Genomic DNA, 24,535 nt, shown 5'->3' on the forward strand with positions numbered 1-24,535 from the left:
TAAGTCTAGGGGTATTATCTCATAACTATGAGTTAGCATCTCATAATGATGACTTACCATCTCATAGCTATGAGTTAGCATCTCATAATGATGACTTACCATCTCATAGCTATGAGTTAGCATCTCAGAATTATGAACATCTTATAATTATTACTTAGTATCTCAAAATTATGACTTACCATCTCACAAATATGACTTACTGTCTTACATTTATGACTTAGCATCTCAAGATTTTGACTTACAATCTTATGATTATGACTTACCATCTCATAATTACGATTTATGATCTCACGATTATGGCTTAGTGTCTCATAATTATGACTTGCCATCATATTTATGACTTACTATCTCATGGTTATGACTTACTATCTCATAACTGACTTACCATCTTATAATTATGACCTAGCATCTCATAATTATGGTGTAGTATCTCACAACTATGACTTACTATCTCATACGTATGACTGTCTTATGAGTATGACTTACCATCTCATAATTAATTAACATTTAGTATCTCATAATTATGACTTACCATCTCATATTTCTACTTAGTATCTCATAATTGTCACGAAGTATTTCAGAATTATGACTTACCATCTCATGATTATGACTTACCAACTCATAATAATGAATTACCAGCTCATAATCATGGCTTACCATCTCATAATTATGACTTAGTAGAGGACCCTTACTTTTTTCCAAGTGGTGGAAATGGGCTTTCATAGAAATCACTCTAAAATAAGAATTTACATATTATTTACCTGTGGTTATTATGTCTCACCTGTTGAGCTCCATTCATCCAGAGGGGTGAGAAAGGGGTGGGGCTGTCAGATTGATAGAGGTGGATAGGGACAGCATCCTCTTGTGTTCACCACTCGTTGTGTTTTAGTTGAGTCAGTGTGTGTGTGTGTGTGTGTGTGTGTGTGTGGGGAGGGGTTGCCCTGCTCGGTGCACAGAAAGCTATGTGTCATCTGAGGGCAGAAAGAATGCGCTGATCACTGGATACTACATGAACTCCTGACTCCACAATGAATCGGACAGAGGTGCGTGTTTTCACTATTAAATTTCTGTTTATTACCCTTATTATCATTGATATAATGCTGACAATAGGCTTCATATTCACTTTGAGCTATTACTTTTCTCTGTTTTAGCCTTTGTCTGGTCTTTCTGTGCCAGAACAGCGTTAAATAAGCTTTAATCAATGGAAAACTGCATTAATAAAATGTAATTTTAATTAAAAAACATGTTAATAGTCTGTTGTTTCGGTTTAGTCCAGTAAAGCTGCTTATATGGTAGATTCTGACTGGAATTTTCCATTCCACCTTAAATAGTGCAGCTGCTCTATTGAACTGTTCAGGCGCTATAACGTTGACTGCTGCTGTATTTAAGGTGGACCGGATAATTCCTGAACCTAAAGCTGCTCAGTGTTAAGCAAACTTAGCAAAATGAGCATGTATGCGTGTTTATTTGTGTTTACAGCTGTTTAACACGAGATTGAGACAATGTGGGAAGATTAAAAGACAAAAAAAGTTAGGATAAAGATTATCATGAACTGACTCTTACTAGGATGGAGCTTAAAAAGGAAATCTGGATCTCCTGGATCTCCTCCCTCAGAGCAGCTGATTCCCATCACTGCAGACAAATGACCCTCTATATAGCAATGTTTCTGTGCTACACTTTTGAGCTCATATCCTGTTACTTTAGCTGCATTTATACCCAGAATTCCATTTTTATGGACTGCATTGGAAAGAATGCAATGTTGCTAATAAAAAAAAACAACAAATCTGTATTTTTGTGAACTTTACATTTAGATCTTTGGTTCCACCCTTGTAAATCTTGCTCAAGCTGGTTAGTCTGGTTAAACTGGTCAACAAGTTTATAAGTTTAATTTTTATAAATAAGCAGTTCTATCAGTTTTCCAAAGTAGTTTGAATAAGCTATTAAATAAACTGCTCAATATTGGAACATACTAATATACTGAAATCACCTTATATATATATTCCTGCAATATATTGTGATATTAAAAATACACATATTCCCTCCAGATATTGCACCATGTTTATCCAAAGAGACAACATTGGGCTGCCAAGGCATTACATGTCCTGCGATGTCACTAGTGAGCATGTGCACACTCCAATAATGAAACTAAACCTTGTGAAACAAAAGTCTGCTTAAATTATGCTGAAATAGGTCTCTACTTAAGTTATGCTATTTTGGAACCACTAATTTGTACTTAATTACTACATATTTGTAATTAAAATAATATAAAATTGCACTGCATAATAAAAGCATAGATAAAGTACTGATTTAACATAACATTTATTTTAAAGATTGTGCATAAATGGTTAAAAACAAAAGCAAGATATCTCCTTTCAAACATTAGCTGTTAAAATTAATTTACCTACACTTAGCCAAGTAAAGTAAACTTTTACAGTGTAGTTTTAAAAATGTTTTGCTAGCAAATTTCACTGAAGTACAGTTTTATTGCAGAAATAGGCTGCTTGGACACATTTAGTGAAAGTTTTTTAGGTTTTATAAAAAAAAATCACAGTTTAATAAAATACTAAGTATATATTTGGAAATAAACTGAGCTTTAGAAATGGACTTAAAAAAAAGGTGAATTTACTGAATAGAAAAAAATAGAAACACAGAGATGAAGTCAGAGAGCGATGAGTACTGTTTCCTACACCTTCAAAAGACTTTGGAAACTGGAGAAAAATGCTACAGGAAGACGTCTGTCTGACTCACATGGCAACAACACCTTTAGCTCAGATTAACACTGAACTAAGTCTCAGTACCAGCAGAGAAGAGAAGTCATTGATCAGATGAGAAAATAAAAAAGCAGCTTGTCTAGACTACTAAAGAACTGGGGTGTTCTAAATCCTTATTTGCATGTTGTGACATTTTTTAAAAATGAACAAAAAAAACAAAAAACAACAGCAATAGGATAAATTATGAAGAACAATAGACACCCACTGTGTACCACCAAGCTGTTCAGCCTGAGTCACATCTTAAGAGCCACTGGAGAAAAAGTCCTCCATTCATCCCCACTCATTCTGTTGTCAGGGAAACTGGTACTGGTAGGGAAGGTGGTCCATCATCTCCTGTTACAACAGTTTGCACACGCTTGGTAGTAACTGGAGGATGTGGTTGCTGGTTGCTGGACCAGTAGCAAATCCCCTTCCCAGCAGCACTGTGAATTAACTGTGGGCCCGATGCTTTTTGTTTGTATGGATCTGGTTTATCTGCAGCAGGGAATCGATACTCAACGCTGTGGCCGAGGCCTCGGAGCGCCCGGGGCTAATTACAGTTATGACGGCCTGTATTGTTGTAGTGCAGCAGAATTATGGGGGTGGTCACGCTGGCATACAGCAACCTGTTGCGGTTCAAGGTTATCAAGATCACGCTTATCGGGAAATTAATCCCTCGTAGGCTTCTCTGTTTACTCAAACAATACAATTATGGAACAATAGAATATTTGTAGGGCTGTCATTAGCGATTAGTAACTGAATAATCTACTGATCGTTGTTGGTGTGTAATTGAGTAATTGTTTTTGAGTACCTTTTTTTATTCTGAATAATAAAAATAGGAACTGTAAAAAAGACTAAGCATTAGCATTTCAAAATTTCTAAAGAAGGCCAAAAGTCATGGGACAGGCACTTTTTAGGTATTATCTCCCATGATTTTTTATAATTTTTTATGAAAGCTAAGGAACATTTCTCTGACCTGCAGGATATGCATGAGCAGCCTTCTGCATTGAACATGAATGCGTGCATGGACAATTCTAGCCAGATGCTGCCAGTCACAATCACTGTTACTTCACACTGCACTGTTCACTGTGGGTAGTAGTAAAGCCTTTGACTTAATCCCTGCACGCATGTGGAACTGTGAATCGAGCATTGCTACACATGCCTAGTGCTGGGAGGTTAATTAAATTAATATTTTAAAGCTATTTTCAAAATGGGATAATCCATTTTTTTTATTGTGCTTATGTCAGAAACCTGTAGATTTTGTAGTAGAACTGATAAAAGGAGGTAATCCAGAATGGCTTATATATTAAAAAAATATTGAGATTATTTTTTTATATCACCTAATTCTACTTTCTCCACACAACTTCAGAAATTGAATGTCCCATCCGAGTGGCACCCACTATCAGACCTCACTTAAACGAGCTTCAGCTAATTCGTGCTGACCTGCCATGAGCACGCTGGCTTGAATTCAACCTCACTCACAAGTTAACAGTCAATATACATTCTGCTTACACTGTGGCATAAATATGGCACACATTGAGGGTCTGACTCAGTATTAGGCATTAAATTGTGCAAACTAGCTTATATTGCCTATATACTGTATAATATTAATATCATAATATCCAATGTAACAGAATGAGGAATATGAAAATGTTAATAAGGATAATGTATAGTTTATGAATACATAAATAAATAGATATGTGTGTGATGCTGCCCTCTGCAGATGGAGATGTCTGGGCCTGGGGGGAACCGGCGGACCCGCACGGTGAAGAGGAAGGTGTGGGGGGGTCTGCGGCAGTGGAAGCTGCTGGGTATGTTCGAGATCGACCAGCAGCACGAGTTCTACAGCCTCACCTGCATGATGAAGGAGGGCCTGTGTGCAGCCGTGCAGAACACCATCGACAACCCCATACCCGTGAGTACAGTCGGAGGTGAGGGGCTATAGGAACCCTCCAGCAGATATGTATCTATATATAAATCATTACAAGACATTGGTTCTCAATGCAAGTACTTCCGCCACTGCCCTATAAAAGGTTCTCAGAGGCTAAAATTGGGTAGTGTACCTCTTAGTGAGAGATTGCTAGACTGCTAGACATGCCTCATCAATTTGCCAAGGTGACAGACTTAAAAAAGGGGGCGTTTTATTATATTTATTTATTTATTTGTTTATTTATTTTCCCAGTTTCTTCCCAATTTACACAGCCAATTACCCAACCCATTCATTAGGACTCCCCCTATCACTAGTGATGCCCCAACACCAGGAGGGTGAAGACTAGCACATGCCTCCTCCGATACATATAAAGTCAGTCACTGTCTCTTTTCGAACTGCTTCTGATGCAGCATTGCCAAGTAGACAGCGAGCTCGGAGGACACCTTGTGCTGCGGACATCACCCTTGTTATTGATGTGGGGAGTGAGCGCCATCATATACTGTCTTCTATGGCAGGGATTTCAATTGCCAATTTTCAGCAGGATAATGCTCACCCACACACAGCAAGAGCTTTCCAGGAATGTCTCTACCAGATTGCAACATATTGCAACAAATTTGTTATTTCTATTTTTTTTGGCACTATATACCATTTTTTCCAATAATTGTGGTTACTGTACATCAATACTGTATCTTATTAGCCAACACATATAGAGATTTGTTTGGGCCGTAGTCACACACAGCATCCTACACAACTCCTATTCATCTAGACATCATTAAGGCAGCGCTACATTCAAACGTTCCATTCAGCCATAATTAGTGAGAGGATTAGAGCCCTCAGAGACCCATGTTTAGACCTGGTCCCATAGTGACCTGCTGTTTGTTTCTGCTGGTGAACTTGCAACACGCTGTATTGTTTAGCTTCAGAAGGGGCGGCTGATCACAGCGCTCGGCCCCCCGAGGAGAAACAGGAGAGCAGCACGGAGCTGGAAACACAAACACGATTGTGACAGCCGTGCAGGAGCGGGGTGGAGGATCCAACAATAAGCCAGTCTTCACTGCAGAGCGCCGTACCATGAACGCAGGCTAAGAGTGATGAGCAGGAGGAGTGCAGAGTGAGCCTAAGGGGGTGTATTGAATATTTCCTATATGTTTAAGATGAGGTTTTCCATCTTAAAGTCAGAATCAAATCGGAAAATTTAATAAAATATTCTTATTATTATTTGTCACATACAAAGTAATAAGTGGCACAATTAGAAGATTTTATCTAAGAACTATCCAGTTATCACAATTCTAGGTTCTTTCCTTCATCACTACATTTCCAAGAATCCCATACAAAATTTAATCACTGTCACCAGTCTATAGTTCACCAGTCAAAAACTGGTCTCCAACTCCTCATCACCTGACTACTGATTATTGTCACCTGTTTATTTTCAGTTTTACATCAGTCTCTTCTGTCCTAAAGGAGAACTCCGGTGTAAAATGGCTTATCAATGGCAGAGTACAAAGTTTAGTCCAATAGCACACCTTTATTCACTCCCAGCATTCAGAAATACAGCGCTTGAAGCCGATGCTCCCAACAGCCTTACAGTGCTAGCTAAATGTGCATAGAGTTACCCATGCTAATAAATCATTATTATTACACCATTAACACGCTCAAAGTAGCTCCACACTTCACTGGTAGAATTCTGTTGAAATGCATAAACATTATAGATACTTTGTGTATAAATTATAGATACTTTGTGTATAAATAGTGTTTTTATTACCTGTGGACTTTTATTTTTCTCAGTGCCTCATTTTAAATATCAGTGTCCTCAGAATTCTACCAATGAAGTGTGGAGCTACTTTGAGCTTGTTAATGGTGTAAAAATAGTGATTTCTTTGCATGGGCCACACTATGACCCTATCACCAGCATTGCAAGCTTGTTGGGAGCATTGGCTCTAAGCACTTTATTTTGGAATTCTGGGGGTAGAGGTGGGCTATTTTACAAAAGGTCATACTCATTATCCTGTTTCACTACACCCCAAGTCCATTTCATGTTGGATTTCTCCTTTAAGACAAGATCTAATTTCCTATTGCAAAGTGTAGTGCAAATGCAAAATCATATGCTTAAATCACCACAACCACATCATTCCAACCACAACAAACTCCTGTATTCAATGTGTATTTTCCTCTTTTTTAAGCCCAAATATGGTCACCCTTATTTGACACAGTAATGGTAAAAGGCTGAGCGTTCCACTGTGGTGCTTAGAGGAACTGGAGTTATTGGAAGTTATTGCTTTATCAAAGTATGAATATGAATGATGAGTGGCATGTCTGATGTAACTTCAGTGTGAACTTCTGACATATTTATGACATGCTCATGAAGGGTCGTACCTTAATTTAGCACTGTTTTAACTCTGAAACGATCACCAAATTCACCTTTTAATCTGGTTTGCTTGTGCCGGTAAATGAAGAGACAGAGGTCATGTAAAGGCCACACACACAAACACACACACACAATGATGAACAGTTTTGATGCTATTGAGGTCCAGCTTGCTGATGCAGCCGTTTTGATGAATGTGTCGTCTGTTGTCTCTAATTCAAAGAACTTTTCCCATCAGTCACATGGGCACACACACACACCTACACACTCATATGAATGGCATTCATACTGAGTAGGACACTATTTTTAACACTTGATGTCCTCCACCAGTACTGTGTATATAAGAATCTTTATATGAGTCTTTATTAACATACTCATTAATAAGCTTCATTCGTAATTCAAGACAACCTAAGAATATGTGCAAAATGTTCTCATCTGAGATAAAGTACTTCAAAGCACTATAAAAACAGCTTGTTTTGAAGCTAAGCAGTTTTTAAACAAGTTTTAGCATTTTTATTGGAAGAACAAGTGAATCAATATTGGCTCAAATCCTTAATCTTCTCTGTTTCAGAATGAATTCTCTGAAGATGATTACAAGCTTGAGGTGACACAAATCCATAAGGTACACAACATCCCATCATATACTTCACTGCATGTTGTTTATCATGTCTCTGACTTTACTTTATTTACAAGGTGGAGGAGCTACAGTAGGTAGGAGTGTGTAATGAACAGTGAGTGAACAGTGTTTAAAAACTCTGATTAGTGGAGCTTTTTAGTTTACAGAATAAATACACTTAGGGCCCTTTTGTATATGATGAGAAGCTGTTAAATTCTCAATAATATGCTGTATTCTTAATAATAATTTTTTCAAATTGACATAATTTATGAATATTGGTATTGTTGTAATTTTCTCAATAATATTTTATAGCCGCTTTAAATGTGTAAACCATGTGTACATGTACTATACTGTACTATGTAACCTTAACCTGGAATGGCTTCTCTGATTGTGTGTGTGTGTGTGTGTGTGTGTAAAGGACTTCAGGATGGAGACGTTTGCAGGGCCGGTGTTCGCCAGTCTGCGGCGCTCCCTGGGGATGAGCGAGAAAGAGTATCAGCACTCTCTCTCCTCAGAAGGCAGCTACCTGCAGTTCATCAGCAATTCAAAGAGCAAAGCTGACTTCTTCCTAACGTGAGTCAGCACAAGCAGCCTGCAGCCCAGCCAACACACACACACACAAACACACACACACACACACACACACACACACACATTTTTCTCCCTAACATTTACATACATACTAATTATGCAATAATACTTATAATATTATGTTACAGTACCTATTAAAGGTTAAGAGGTACCTGACTAAATTAATGTATATTATTCAAATGTCAAAAGACACTGTGATCTGTAGGCTTATATATGTACATTCTCACATTCTTGAATGCTGTTTATGCTGTGTATATACTATGATCTACTTCAGGGGTCGGCAATTAAGTTTGGCCACGGGCCACAAAAAAAATATTTTTTTGGAAAATAAAGTGTAATGGGATGGAATGCTACAGACTAGTAGCTCTCCAGCCCAGAGGGTTGTTGAACCCAATTGTAGAACAGTTGAATTCAAAGCAGGTAAACCCAAGAAGAAAGAAAAAAAAACTCCTTTCTGCTCCTACCTGACAAGTATTTAACCCTAAATCTCACAACCATGTATTTTTTTATGGCTGTTACTGATGTATAAACATACTCCAATGTGAAACAAGAATGGCTTATCACCAGTGGTTACTCCAGTGTTGCATGGCATGACTGTAGCCTCTCAAAATCAGATTTTATTATGAAGTTTGCTTTAAATTATTTACTGTTTTATTATCCTAAACCTGATAAAAAAAAAACACTCTGTTAAGTGATAGCAAACATTGACCGATAACGCATTCATTTACTGCTTTTTTTTGTAGGAATGATAAGCGGTTCTTCTTGAAGACACAGAACAGAAGGGAAGTTCGGTTCCTCTTGTCTAATCTGAGGATTTATATGGAACATCTAGAGAAGTTCCCTCACTCACTCCTGGTTAAGTTTTTAGGTAAGATTCACAGTTTTTTATGGATGTTTAATCCTCACAGTTTTATAGGCCTCTATTCAGGCTACAGGTGTAGGTGATACAAAACCTTTAAATATATATATATATATATATATATATGCATTCCACTTTGTTGTTTATATTTTTTTTGTTTTTTATTTAATTCTGAGGCCATCTATTCAGTATTTTTTTTTTTATGTTCAATAAATATTTTTAAATTATTCAGATATTAAACTAATATGTGATTTGCTGCTTGATGGTGAGAAAAAAGATTTAAGGGGGTTCATTTGTTTTTTAGGAAATTAACTTTGAAGATTTGAGGATGGTTGATAGGTGGAAAGGCTGTGGCCTTTTGCCCGGCTGCTATTGTAAATAAGAAGTTGTCTGTAATGATTTGTCTGGTAAAATAAAGGTAAAAAAAAAAAAAAAAAGGCAACCGTACAGAAGAATAAAAGTCAATGTACCGTATTTTTCACACTATAAGGCGCACTTAAAATCCTTTAATTTTCCTAAAAATTGTCAGTACACCTTTTAATCCGGTGCGTCTTATGTATGAATTTTACCAGTCAGGCTGTAAGGAGCAGTAAAGCCCAAATTGCAGTGTTATTCATGGGTTTCAGTTTAGTTCTCTAGCACTGAGGCTGGAGTAGCATTAGCATTAGCTGCTAACCAACTTTTCCCCATTCAAAGGGGAGTTTTATGGGCCTGTAGCTGCTGCTAACTCCGGCTAGCACTGCTGGAGCGGTTAGCTGCTAATGCTAATGCTCCAGCCTAGTGTTGGATAAATTTGTGAATCTAAGCTTACAGTAAGTAAACAGAAATGCTTTACTCACCCAAATAAACAGTTTTCAGGAAAAAAATCTGTGTAGATTTACACCCAGTGCTCGTTTGACTTTCAAATTAAATATTTTATTTTTTGATTACAGTTTTGTTCACTTAAATTAGCTTTACTTAACTTAGACCTGCTGAATTAGAAGTTACTTATAGTGTCTCTTAAAAAAATTATTATCCATTGCGCTTTTGTATGAAAATAAATCAGAAAATAGATGTTGACTGATAGTGTATTATAATCTAAAAATATCGTGCCATATCACCCACCCCCATTACATCAGGGTACTACTTTTTTTCACACTGTTTTCATTTTCCATTATATATCTACTAGAGACAGTTTATATCTGTCCAGTATCGTAGTATCCAGTATATTTTACTTTAATCATGGTTACATGGAGATATTAAGAGTGCATTATAAGTCATCATGACATTCTGGATCATTGACTTCTGTTACAAATCTGATCAAATTCTTGTATTTTTTTATATGTCGGGTAGGGGTGTGACGTAAATCGTATGCAATTAAAAAATTAAATTTTCATTTTGTTGCAGTAGTGTATTCTTGAAAAAATGTATATATATATATATATTGCCAAGAGTATCTTTATCGCGAAAATACCATGAAATATCATGTTATTATTTTAGGGCCATATCGCCCACCCCTACCTCCAAGTTTAATTTATTCCAATTTAAAACAGCAAAAATGGAGATGCTGCAAACTGAACACGCTTGGAGTAGAATGCTAAGCCCTGTTTCTCTTACATCAGCTAAAAGACTCCAGCAGTAGCCAGCACTGACGAAGAGGTCATTTATGCTCTCTGTGACCTCTGAACACTAATGGCTGTGGCATAACTGATCCATCGATTTCCTGATTATATAAAAAGATACTGTACATACAGCTGCAGCTCTCAAAATCCAATAGAATATTTTACATAAAATTTATCCCAGGGTCATAATTGGTGAGTGACCTGTGTGAAAGAAGGCACACTTTACTGAGATAAATGGCTAAATGTATCTAACATTATGTCATTATTGGGTGTTAATGTGCACAGGATGTGTGAACGTATGTAGATAACCTCATCAGACTAGAATAGATGAGGCAGAGCATTTGGGTGGTTGTGAAGTTGTTGGTTTGTGTATTTCTGACTGACAGTAGTGCTGGGTTTTATCTGTAAGTAGTTTTCTGGCGTGTGTGTGTTTGCAGTAGACGTGGTTAGCAGGGCTGATCTGTGCTGGGAAGCTTACACCCCAGGCTGCTGATATGTGAAGTTGTTTGCTCTAGTTTCTTTCAGTTGGAGTCTCGGTAGAATTTATTGTGGCTAAAATAGATCAGAGACCATGATAATTACGTTATTGACTTATTGTGCTATCAGTAAACGTGATGTTGATCATTTTTGCAAATTTCTGTATTTCCGGTTGGGTTTATTTTCATGTATTTTAGCAGAAATGTTACTTTTAGCCAGTCTTGTCTGTCAGTTTTGTTGCTCTCTGACTTATCGAAACCACTTTTACTTTTACATGTGAAGCCTTTAAGAAACTCTCCATAAATAATCTTTATATGGTAAAAATATTCAGTGACTCCAAAACCCGGATTCTTTCTCATTGAGTTTCCAAGGAGATCACATTAACTTGACTTAGCTGGTGTGTTAATTTTATTTTAACATTGTTTTTTTTTATTTTATTTACTTGGAAAGGAAATGAAAAAGAATGTATATCCCAATTCCAATTTCAAATTTTTCCAACTATTTGAAGTTCATTGTTGTTTGAAAGAGTGGTATTGCATTTTTTGAGACAGAGATTCATTTTGAATGTGCCAAATATATATATATATATATATATATATATATATATATATATATATATATATATATATATATATATATATTAATTTCAATGCGATATATCATATCGTGTTAGATTGCAATCAAATATAAATATGTGGCATCAAATATTAATATATTTATTGAAATATAGGCACTGTGAACTTCCTTAGACCTGCCCCCAATTTGACATTTGGACACCATTAGAAAATGTCTGGTACCCAGATACTTAGTATGTTAATATTGAGGTTGAACATAAAATGAGTCATTTCTGTTATGTAATAGTTTAGGGTGTTTGGAATTTGTCCATTTCAGTTCTGGTTTCATTTTGATGGATTTTTATTTTTCACTGAACAGTGTTTAAGGTTGATGTTTTTATCACATCTCTGTACAAAACTCATTTTTCATCTATGACATGATAAAAACAGTTTTTCCTTCTTGGGCCATTTTTTAATCTCTCTTAAGGAAAACTCAGTTGTGAGGTAAATGGTTTGATCACACACCTTAGCTAAATTTGAAATTGTACTGATCGACAGTGATGCAGTATATTATCTAAGAGGTGCTTTTCATGTTGCCAGGTGTTCACAGGATCAGGATCCCCCATCGGAGGAAGGTACAGAAGTGGTTTGCTTTGATTGTCCTGGTTCTGTGTGAGTGATTAATGATTAAATCATTATTTATGCATCATATTAAGTTGTGCAGTGCTTGATGTGCATTTACATATGCAAGACATGTTTGATGTTTCTCTCTGTAGAAGTATTTTATAGTGATGCAGAGCGTCTTCTACCCTGACGAGAGAATCAATGCCAGGTAAAGACCCTTTATGATTTACGATTCATTGGAAGAATTACAAGAGACAATATATGGACTTTTTTTTTTAAATCTGCTCATTAATTGGCTCTTTAGAGTTTATCCTGCTTTTATTGAAATAACTGTATCCAGGAAAGGCTCTCTACCAAATGTTTAATGATTACTGCCCCACCTACAGGAACTAGACAAGGTGTGGGTGTGCATTTGCATGTGTCAGCAATTGGTGTAACTAAAAGTCCTTGAAAGCTTTAATTAGTGTAACTGAACTTTACTCCTCCATAATTAACATTGTGTAAAATCATGACACTCATATATACAGTACATACAAATTGGGGCATATAATGCATGTCCTTGTGTGTGTAACAAGCAGAGGTGTCTGCACATTGGTCGTGTGGCATGCCGATATTGCCAAGATAGCAATTAACATCTGACGGTTGACTGTTGTCAGTGGAAGACCAGTGTTTTTATCGTTACCAAATTAGCAATACACCAGAAATGCACCTGAACACACCTCTCATCCAGACGACCACATCTATCGGTATAGATATATTCACACGCGTCGTTGTTATTTAAACAATGCAAGCTCAGGGCGTGAAAATACACTTTTGGTGGGATAAAAGATAGCAATAAACATTGTGACATGCCTTGTGCAGAGCATAAGATAGGGCCCTGGATGATCCACTGGTAGTTATAAAATTTAAATGGCTTGCACTGTTTTAGCTCGACCTTTAGCCAGCTTTGTCCACTTCTATAGATAACAGTTTGTCAAACAGTGTGGGAAACCATGTATGCAAGTCTATTTGAGGATACTGAACAACCCAGCAAGGTCTAAAGCAGATTTTACTAGCCTCTGTTGCTTTAGCTTTGTATCTCCAGTGCAAAATTCAAGATAACATAACTTTAAACACCATGTTATGGCTGATCAACCACTGTACATCTGTACTGATGTTAAAACTGTCGTTTCTTTTTCTTATACATTTCTTTAAGCACAGATAAAATCAATGCTTTTTGCTCATTTCAAGTTGACGCATTGTAAATGAAAGTGCTCTGGTGCTGAGTAAAGTCTGCACCATCCAGAGTCTTAAATTAAGCCATTAATCTCAAGGATGAACACATAATCTTCCAAACCACATCAGCCAAAAGCAGAAGCCAGGTTTCCCATCTTTAGAGACTTCTTTAGAGATCTTTAGAGTTCATGTGAAATCTTTTTAAGGATAGAATTTCTAGTCAGTGTTGCCTTTTCCCTGAACATGGGATTTATATGTTATTCTTAACAACAATAAATATATAATAAATAATATAACATACACTTTATTGTTGGTGGCATAAAGTGGATGTGCTTAAACAAAAAGGGTAGGTTTGATAAAAACAACACCAGATTTACTGTAACATTAAGAGCAAATGCACATATTAGCCTTTTTTATTTAACTTTCAAATATGTACCATTTAAATCATCAATATCTGGCACTTTTAGTAATTTCTCCCAAATCTTTCAGAATGATTCATAAACCACCCTACCTAAAAAATACAATGAAAACTCTAGTTAAAAATGTCTTGATAATATGGATTAAATAAACTTCTTATATACATTGGCTGTTGTTTAGTGACATTAGCAGGTCTGGAAAAAGTTTTGGTTGTGTTTTTTCTGCAGGTATGACATAAAGGGCTGTGAGGTGAGCCGGTGGACTGACCCGGCACCTGAGGGCAGTCAGGTCATCGTTGTTCTGAAGGATCTCAATTTTGAGGGACAGTTTATCACATTAGGTGAGGTCATGTGATAACTTTAGTAATGTATGTATGCACACACATAACATGCTGCCACACATGCTAAATGCCATCTGAGCCAAACAAGTTTATCTTGGTCTCATCAGACCACAGGACATGGTCCAGTAATCTATGCTCTTCAGCAAACTGTTTGCGGGCTTTCTTGCATTTCAGTTTCAGAAGAGGCTTCTTTCTGGGATTATGGTGCATGGAACCCCCACTTCTTCAACCTCTGCAGCAATACTCATGCATCTATTTCTATTAATCAAGTCAACCTGTGGATATTACGCTGAGCATGTGCTCTCAGCTTCTTTGGTCGTCCCTGGGAAGGCCTGATTTGAGTGGAACCTGTCCTGGAAAACTGCTGTATGACTTTAGCTGCCATACTGTAGCTCAGTTTCAGCCTGTTAACAATGGCACATTTATTTTAAACATTATACAATTCTAATACATGTTTTTTTCCCATTTTCTCACCAATTGTACTCAGCCAATTACCCAACCCACTCATTAGGACTCCCCCTATCACTAGTGATGCCCCCCAACACCAGGAGGGTGAAGACTAGCACATGCTTCCTCTGACACATGCAAAGTTAGCCACCACTTCTTTTCAAGCTGCTGCTCGGAGGAAAGCGCAGCGACTCGGTTTTAAACATCAGCTCACAGACGCCTTGTACTTCGGACATCACCCTTTGGCGTGATGTGGGGATAGAGCGGTGTGGAGGCTGTACTTTATCCTGGATAGCTTACATTGTGTTATTTACATGCTTCTTATCAGTGCTTTTATTGTATAAAAAAACAGTAAGGGTTTATGGTCTAGATATGGTTTATACTGTACAATTTGGCTGTAAGAACATGAAAAAAAACATCAAAATCATGTTGATGGACCTGAGTTTATCTGAGTATGACTGAATCTTATTTGTTCTAAAATTTCCTTTTATGGAAGTACTCTTCCATCAATGTGAACGTGTGTGTGAGGCAGATCACCAGCGTCCGTGGCTGTTGCGGCAGGTGGAGATCGACACGGCCTTCCTGCGGGAGCTGAACGTGCTGGACTACAGCCTCCTGCTGGCCCATCAGCCCCTGCACCAGGACGAGCGCAACCACACCCTCTCTTTCGCCACGCTCATCATGCGCACCAAAAAGTACGGAGATTAACACACACACACATACACACACACACATTGGTTTTGCAATCCTTGCAAACCTTTCATTCACATAATAATAACAGATAGTCAATGTATACTATACACGTAACCCTATACCCTTAAACTCCAAAAGTAATTTTAGGGATTAGTTTCTCAGGGGGACATCTGTGAAAAATATTTCACACTTCTACTCAGTGATAAAACTCCTGCATCTGGACTGCAATAAAAGAAACAGGAGGATCAGTGAGTTTTTAGGCTTTCTCGGTCACGTGACATCGCGTTCAGTAGCTGTTGTGTTTACGTGGATTTATGTGGATCTCCATGAAGACGTGCACCCAAAGTGTAATTACGGTGTGTAGCAGTGGACAAAAAGCTATTTTATTAAACGTGAGGTGTCAGTTCAGATCGGACTAAAACTACCGGAGGGCCACAGAGTTCAGAGAAGAACAGGAGATAATTCATCCTGTAATTTTCTCAGAGGACGTCTGAGAAAAACACATACATGGTCGTTCCGGATGGTAATAAAATCACAGAGGACCCCCCCATAAAATCGAAAATTACCCCAGGACCCCCTGAGAAACTAATTCCGTCCAGATAGGGCTAAAATACACTTTTTGGTAAAAAGCCACAAACCAACTAATTATGGCATTACTGGCAGTACATGGTTGTAAGGACATCTGGTCCTCACAAACATAGAAAAACAAGCACACACACACACGCGCTACACACACTTTTTTACAAGATTTTACAAAGTCATTGGTTTTATAAAAGACCATCACTATATGCACAAGTTCTGAAATACCTGCTCATTAAAGGAGGGCTTTGTAATAGATTTGGATCATTGCTGTGAGGATTTGATTGCATTCAGCATCAAAAGAGTTAGTAACATCAGGATGTCAGATGATTTGAAGACCAGAAGTTTACATACTCTATAAAAATACATGTATGCAAGTTTTTCTCTCTGTCTGTTCCCATTTTAGGTCAATTGTTTATATTTGCTAAATTCCAGAATAATAAGATTTTTTAAGACTTTTTATTATTTTCTACAAAGTCAAAAGTTTACATACATTTCATTCGTATTTGGTACCATTGCCCTTAAACTGTATGACTTGGGTCAAGCATTTTGTAAATTTGAAAAAAATCAGATTTGCCACATTCACACAGCCATAAAAAAAATCAGATCTGGGCCCAATTGAGCAAAAAATCAGATTGAATCACTTTAGCCTGGCAAAGTGAACGTAGCCTAATTAACTCAGATAAACTAGAAGCTTCCAAAGACATGACATCATCATATGGGCTGTCCCAAATAGTTTTAAGGCATGGAAATCTTAGTTTATGTAAACTTTTGACTTTGCAGAATGTAATAAAAATGCCTAAAACATTCTCCCCTCACATTATTCTGGTATTTGACAAATATAAATAATTTTCAGACTTATGGAATACGGGAAAGGTTTATTTTGATTTCCTGTCAGACAGTGAGAAAAACATGCATATGTTAGTGCTTGTAAACTTCTGGTTTTAACAATACATTCTTTTTAACTCTTAATGTAGCCTCTGGAACTGTCTCTAGGTGTTTCTGAAGCAACTGTTAATTTAATACAGTTCAGCCGTGGCTACAATGGAATATGTTCTAATAGTGACCTCTAGTGGTCAGGCTCAGTCTCAGTTCTTATAGCTTTCTTTTTTTTTGGATTTACCACTGAGAAAAGAACCCAAATGCATCATAGACTTGATGCCGTCAGTGCATTTACATATTAAATATCAGAAATCAATGAATTAAATAAAATTGCAAAAAATTAGAAGTAAATTTTAGGATTTAGAAGTCTAGATCAGCCTGGAACACCAGAGCTAAGTCGAGATCTTATCTCAGTAGTTAATTATTGTAGGCCTTCTCCTGAATGTCCTGAATGTCCCGTGTTCACCTCTGTTTCCAGATCCTTCACGTTGCTCTCCTCTCGGCCGCGGGCAGGCAGGCATGTAGCTGAGACACATGTGATCTTTGCTGTCATTTGCAAAATAACAGCACAAACCAAACCAAGATAACTAGTGTTGTTTTAACCTTAACCGTGCATGCGCTTGCTACTGTTTAAAACAATAATAATAATAATAATAATAATTAATATTATTATTATTAATATGTATATTTAATACATTAATAATAATATTAATACATTCATATTCTTTGGTTGCATCATTTAATAGCCTGCATGTTTCAGGTGGACGCGTTTGTTGGAGCTAACCCCAGTGCTTCAGCCAACAAACTAACAACCGCCAATCCGATACAGCAGATAGTTATACAACATTTTTTATTTTTAATTAAGGGACAGTGTGATAATCAAAAAAGCATTTTGTTACCTGAGGGCAACACCATGCCATAGAGGGTTAATATGGTTTTGACTGGAAAATAAATAAATGATTATTGATTATTATGATTATATTACCTATATTCAAGGATTCAAGGAGATTTTATTGTCATTCGCATCACATGTGGTACATGAGGTGGAACGAAATTGTGATCTCACGATCCAGTTTTACACCCAAAGAGCTGTTATTAATAGATATATAGATAAAAAAAAGAATACAATAAAAGAAATATAATATACAAAATAGATAGATAAATATCCCAAAGAATAAAAAATAAATAAATAGAGAGTAGAAAGGTTCAGCAACATGAAGTCCAGAGTGCAAGTGTGCTATAGCAGCATGATAATGTGAATTAGAGCAGTGGAGATAAAGTGTCTCAGTGCAAGTAAAGTGACCATGTTGGTAAACAGTAAACAGTAATTTGTCCTTGGTGTCAGTGCAGTGTGTTGTTAAGTGGCGTTTAAGAGTCTTACAGCTTCCGGAATGAAGCTGTTTCTGAGTCTTGTTGTTTTGCACTTAATGCTCCGCAGCCTCCGGCCTGAGGGGAGTGGGACAAAAAGAGCGTGTGCTGGGTGGGTGGGATCCTTCCTGATGCAGGTGGCCCTTTTCCTGCACCTGGAGGTGTAAATGTCTGTGGTGCTGGGGAAGCTAACTCCAACAATCCTCTGTGCAGCCTTCACCACCCTCTGCAGTGCTTTCCTCTCTGCAGCAGAGCAGCATCCATGCCACACATTGATGCTGGAGCACACGACGCTCTCCACCACACATCTGTAGAAGGAGGTGAGGACTGCGCTCCCGAGTCCAGCTCGTCTCAGCCTCCTGAGGAAGTAGAGCCGCTGATGTGCCTTCCTGACCAGAGTGGAAGTGTTGTTGCTCCAGGTGAGGTTGCTGGTCAGGTGCACACCCAAGTACCCGTAGCTGTCAACCACTTCCACCGCAGATCCTCCAATGTGCAGGGGGAGGTGGGCATGCTTGCCCCTTCTGAAGTCCACAATCATCTCCTTTGTCTTTTTTACATTGATGCAGAGGTTGTTTTCTCTGCACCAATCCTCCAGGTGTTCCACCTCCTGCCTGTAGCTGGACTCATCTCTGTTTGTGATGCATCCAACCACTGCCGTGTCGTCCGCAAACTTCACAATATGACAGCCTGGATGGAAAGGTGAGCAGTCATATGTGAGCAGTGTGAACAGGAGGGGGCTCAGCACACAGCCCTGAGGGGAGCCAGTGCTGAGGATTATGGAGGGGGAGGAGATGTTGTGAATCCTCACAGACTGCGGCCTGTTGGTCAGGAAGTCTAGGACCCAGTTGCACAGGGAAGAGCTCAGTCCAAGTGAGGAGAGTTTGGTTATCAGTGTCTGAGGAATCATGGTGTTGAAAGCAGATGTGAAGTCCACAAAGAGCATCCGAACGTAGGAATCCTTCTGCTCCAGGTGGGTGAGGGCAGTGTGGACCACGGAGGAAATGGCATCCTCTGTGGATCGGTTCTTCCTGTATGCGTACTGGTGTGAATCCACAGTGATGTTGATGGTGGCTTTGATGTGGGTCTGAACCAGTCTTTCAAAGCACTTTGTGACTATCGGAGTGAGGGCTACTGGCCGGTAGTCATTCAGACCTGTCACTGTGGAGCTCTTGGGGACCGGGATGATGGTGGCGGTCTTCAGGCAAGTGGGGACAGCTGCCTGGATGAGGGACGCGTTGAAAATGTCGGCCAGGACGTCCGAGAGCTGGTCTGCGCAGTCTTTTAGCACCTGTCCGGGGATGTTGTCCGGACCGGCAGCTTTCCGGGGGTTAATCCTCCTCAGCGGATATACACTGTTCTCCCACAGTGTTCCGAGATCCAGACATTTTAACAATTTGTCCAGATAGTTATATACAGCAGATAGTTATATACATTTTTTTATAGGGGTGTTAAAATACATTCATGCATCTGTAAATTCAATTCAGTCGCATCTAATATCATGAAATTTCTATATTTTAACTCTATTTAAAATGATTATTGATAAGAACAGTGTTAGATAATGTCAACCTTGGGTTATTTTAGTGTAAAAAAACTCAAATTGTTTGTCATTGTTTATATTATATGTACTACACAGTAAATTATACCACAGTTAGTTCCGACCCTGCAATGTAATTGGTTGAGAGGCGTTCTATAAGTGCCGTTATCAGCCGGTAATGCACTGTAACCGAAGCTCTCCATGTATTTCTCCACCACATTCAGGTAACCTAGCAACGATGCAGAGCTTACAAGCCAAACAGCGCAGCTACAAACAGAACAGCAATGGAACCACATGCCGTAGGCATGAGGCCACAGGCACGAACCTCGAGTGTATTCTTGCTTAAGTATTAATCAATTGTTCTCATCCCAGTCGTCAGTTACCCGATCATCCCTCCCCCCTTCACCAGATGTTCCACAGTTCAAATCAATATGTATAACAATAAATTTAGACCATCTACGATTCCCTGAGGACCAATTTGAGAACCACACCACAGATCTACAGTACTGTTAAAAAGTCAGAGACCCTTATTGATTTAATTTGCAGTCAAACAGTGAATAGATAGGCTTTTCTATAATGGACAAACAGAAAAAACATCCCAAATTGATTTTTTCTGTCAATATAATTATAATTAAAATCAAGTCTATGATTAATTTTCATTAAAATGTCTATGGTAATGCTGATAATAGTAAATGGTTGGCCAATTGGTTTTATCTGCAGGGCAGAGTGGTTAATGCACTAATGCTCACTATTATTGGTTATAACATATTTGGATAATTATCTCTAGGTAATCAATCATAAAATAATTATCTGAAGATACTTTTTTTGAGATAATTATTATAAGACAATTATTGTAAGAATTTGACTCAAAGTCCCTGTAAGTACATACATACATATAAAAAAAATAAGGGACAGTGTAATAATCAAAAAAGTGTTTTGTTGCCTGAGGGCAAAACCATGCCATAGAGATGGAAAAGAAATAAATGATTAAAATATTACCTAGATCAGGGGTGTCCAAACTTTTTTAGTTGGGGGCCAGAAGGAGAAATATATTTGAAGTCACGGGCCACAGACTCTGTAATTAAACAAATAATGAAATATACAACTTTTAGACACTTTGGCCCGTTTTTCTGCGCTACAACGTCACCCTCTCCGCTTTTAGACACTTTGGCCCGTTTTTCTGCGCTACAACGTCACCCTCTCCGCTTTTAGACTCTTTGTTTTACTACAACAAAAGTCCATTTTACACCGTATGGAAAAAGTTCTCCTTCGTATTTTTTTATGTTTTAAATTGTGTTTAATTTTTTTTATCATTCACCTAATTATTTCCCTGAAAAACTTCAACTGATTTGTATGTACATCATATCAGATGTAGTTACAGTATATTAGACTCCTTGTCTCTGATCCTCTTTCCTGCAGGTCGGTCACCACAGGCTCCGGTCCTGCAGTCCCGGGGGCCGTACTTGAGGAGGACCTCACAGAAGTGAACGTTAGGACATCACAGAGCCAGATCACAGAGACAAGTGTTGACGGCGGTGGTGGTGGGGGAGATTCCCTAGACCAGGACGAGCTATCGGACAGAGCTGGAGCGGAATCAGCAGAACTGCGGGAGTTCCAGGCCCAGAACCGGCGTCTTCTGCCCAACTTTAAGAACCCTCTGCACGTCATCGACGGGCCTGAGCAGCGGTACTTCGTTGGCATCATCGACATCTTCACCGTCTACGGCTTCAAGAAGAGGCTGGAGCACCTGTGGAAGAGACTGAGGCATCCGGGGCAAACCTTCTCTACGGTCAGCCCCCCGGAGTACTGCCAGAGGCTGTGCCAGTGGGTGCAGGACCATTCCAAATAGACTGTGATGGGGTGAGGAGGGAGGCAATGACTGCAAATGATGTTAAATCTGCTCGGACGCATGCTACACATATATACTGTACATACAGACACTGGTACATCAGCCAACAGGAAAAGAAAAAACAATATTTCAAACAATATTGTGTTTACAGTAACGTTTCACAGCTGGAGAGTGAGATACCTGTCTATCGGTAGCTTTTAGCACCTTAATTAGTTCTTTCTTAAATTACCTTTCAGTGGTTGGTTATTAAAAGAGCTCATATGATGGAAATCCAACATTTCCTCCCTTTAAAAAAGGAAAATAATATGATACAGGATGCAGACATTGTTCTAACAAAATATTCTGTTCTCTCATCAGCCTGTAGAGCAGGGGTCGGCAATTAAGTGTGGCTGCAGGCCAGATATTTTTCAAGCCATTACTTGGGCGGAAGAATGAGAACAGGTGAAAACAAAAGTCACGACGAACATGACAGAGAGACCGGGGAGGCATGTAAAGAAAAGCTCTCCAGAGAAGCATCATAGTTCAAACAACCTCACAGGCCAGGTGTTCCTATTGCCCACCCCTGCTGTAGGGTGAGAGTTTATGTGTAAACTTAGACTGGCATGGCAAAAGTCATGGGACAGGAACCAGGATCATGTCCCATGACTTTTGCCATGTCCCATGGATGCTAAAGAACGCTCCTTTGACCTGTGGGATCTGTGTATGATTGGCTTTCTGCAATGAATTTGGATGTGCTTTCTGTCACTTGTCTGAACATATGGTTAATTCTAGCCACATACCAGACACTGCTGTGATCATCACAAACTGTGCGGTCTACTTTGGGTGGTAATTGATGCTATCTGTGATGCATTTCTTCTACACATGTGACACTGTGGATCAAGGAATGTGAATAAATATCAGCACAACTTCTGATATGGAGTGTCCCATCCATCTGCACTCACAATCAGGCCTCAGTCCAACTCCAACTTCTATTCCGATGATCCGTGGCCTTGCCATGAGCATGCTGACCAATGTTCAACCTCACTCACAAGATAACACCTCAATGAGTCAGCTAATCAGAGCTGGGTATCCCCAATTCATCATGAATTTATGGTATGTTATGAATGAGGTCGGTGAAGGTACTAATCCCCTGCTAATGGCTGTGATTTTGAAAAATAAACAAGCTGCATTGCCTGTACCAGTAATGACACACCTGAATATCAGTGAATCCAGCAATTCAGAATCCACTTTTGGACATACAGTGTCTTTACTTTACAAAGAAATAGAAATCCATACAAAAAAAACATTCTCTTTAAAGTACATTAAAAGTGTGATTTGTGTTTACAGTGTGGCTAAAAGATATCTACTTTAAAGCGATCCAGCAGTCAATGTATAAGAATATCTAGGTGTTTTAAATACTGGAATTCAGCTGCTACCACAGCCATGTTCCTCTAAACACATCACTGTTTCAGTTGTGGATGGTATTCATGTTGCATATGCTGTCCAAAGCCATGTGAGTGAGCATCTATTTTTTAAACAAAAAACAGAAATAGGCTATGTGCTATTATGCCGTGTAATAAAAGTGTAAAAGAAGCATTCTGTTTCTTTTGTTTTTATTTTTTTAATCACTACTTTTAACAGTACAGTTTGCAACATTCAATAGAACATAGTATTATTTGTGTTCATTAGATCAGATTGTAGATACTTTTTGTACATCTTTTAAAAATAGCTTAATTTTTCTGATGTTTCATCTAAAAAAAGAAAATATATATTTTATTATAGCAGCCCTTTTCCACCAGTATATGTTACACTAGTATATATATATTAAATAATTTAGGTTTTATTAAATTTGATTTTACTAATGTTGTATCTTATAGAATATTAGGATTTTTTTGAGACTTTATCTTAAAATTGTATACACTTTAGGGCTCTTAAAAAACTGTATTTGTCTTTTAAAAAGGAATTTTATGTTTACAAGGCTTTCATTTTATTTTTCTGAGGCTTTGTCTTAAAAAATAATTGTATTTTTGTATTTTTTTTTGTTAAAATAAATTTATTTCATTTTTTTTATTTAACTGACGCTAATAAAATAATATACATTTTAGAGGCTTTATCCTAAATGTGCTTTATCTTAAAAAAAACTTTAAAAAAGGAGTTCTATATTTACAAGGCTTTTACAAATGCTTTTATTTATTTTATTATTTTATAAGACTTAATTTTTGTTCTAGGGCTTTCACTATTTTTTATATTTATCTAATGGTTTGTTTGCATTTTTTTAGTTAAATAATTAATAATTACTACTAATAATTACTTTTTATTAAATAATTACATTTTACTAATGTTTTATCTTATAAAACAAAATAAAAGTCTTTATAAATAATTTGAATTTTCTTTTAAAAAGAAATTTATTTCTAGGACTTTCGCTTATTTATTTATTTATTTATTTATCAGATGCCTTAATATTTTATCATTCTACAGTTTTATTTAAATAATTTACATTTTATTAAATAAAAAAAAATTGCAAAATCACACTTTTCTGAGGCTTGTATAGTTACACTTTATTTATTTATTTATTTTTACTTATATTTTATTTATCTTTAAAACAATTATAAATATATAATGTTTTTTTTTAATACAGAAAGCCTGATTTTCGGCAGTGCGCTGTGACCGGTAGGTAATTGTGTGCGCTGCTGACTCGTGACCGCCGGCGGGGAGGCTCGTGCCCCTTTAAGCAGGGCGCGCGGAGGATGTCCGATAGAACGGATGAGCGGCGGATTAGAGGCGCAGGGAGAGCTGCTGCGCTATTTCTTTCCACACCTGTTGTCGTACAAACACGGGCTTCTGCGCTCCTATTGGCTGGGAATCGGG

At 37.8% G+C, this 24,535-nt stretch overlaps 1 protein-coding gene across 3 annotated transcripts; it reads left to right on the top strand.

Annotated features, from left to right (window-relative positions):
- The first annotated feature begins 876 nt into the window (after window positions 1-876).
- On the top strand, window positions 877-23,263 carry pip5kl1 (phosphatidylinositol-4-phosphate 5-kinase-like 1). 3 transcript variants are annotated; one of them, XM_022665752.2, is made up of 11 exons: window positions 877-1,043; window positions 4,474-4,665; window positions 7,614-7,664; window positions 8,077-8,231; window positions 8,993-9,117; window positions 12,341-12,375; window positions 12,517-12,572; window positions 14,224-14,336; window positions 15,316-15,478; window positions 17,416-17,454; window positions 21,259-23,263. In XM_022665752.2, exons 1-11 carry the CDS (start codon window positions 1,029-1,031, stop codon window positions 21,686-21,688), a joined length of 1,374 nt encoding a protein of 457 aa, XP_022521473.2. In that variant the 5' UTR covers window positions 877-1,028; the 3' UTR covers window positions 21,689-23,263. The 3 variants fall into 3 exon arrangements, with proteins under 3 accessions (XP_022521473.2, XP_015462965.3, XP_007255864.3); XM_015607479.3 differs by lacking the exon at window positions 17,416-17,454 and having other exon boundaries at window positions 881-1,043; window positions 15,280-15,478; XM_007255802.4 differs by lacking the exon at window positions 17,416-17,454 and having other exon boundaries at window positions 882-1,043.
- The last annotated feature ends 1,272 nt before the right edge of the window (window positions 23,264-24,535 follow it).

Source organism: Astyanax mexicanus, chromosome 1 (assembly GCF_023375975.1).
Source record: "Astyanax mexicanus isolate ESR-SI-001 chromosome 1, AstMex3_surface, whole genome shotgun sequence".
NCBI classification, from domain to species: domain Eukaryota; kingdom Metazoa; phylum Chordata; class Actinopteri; order Characiformes; family Acestrorhamphidae; genus Astyanax; species Astyanax mexicanus.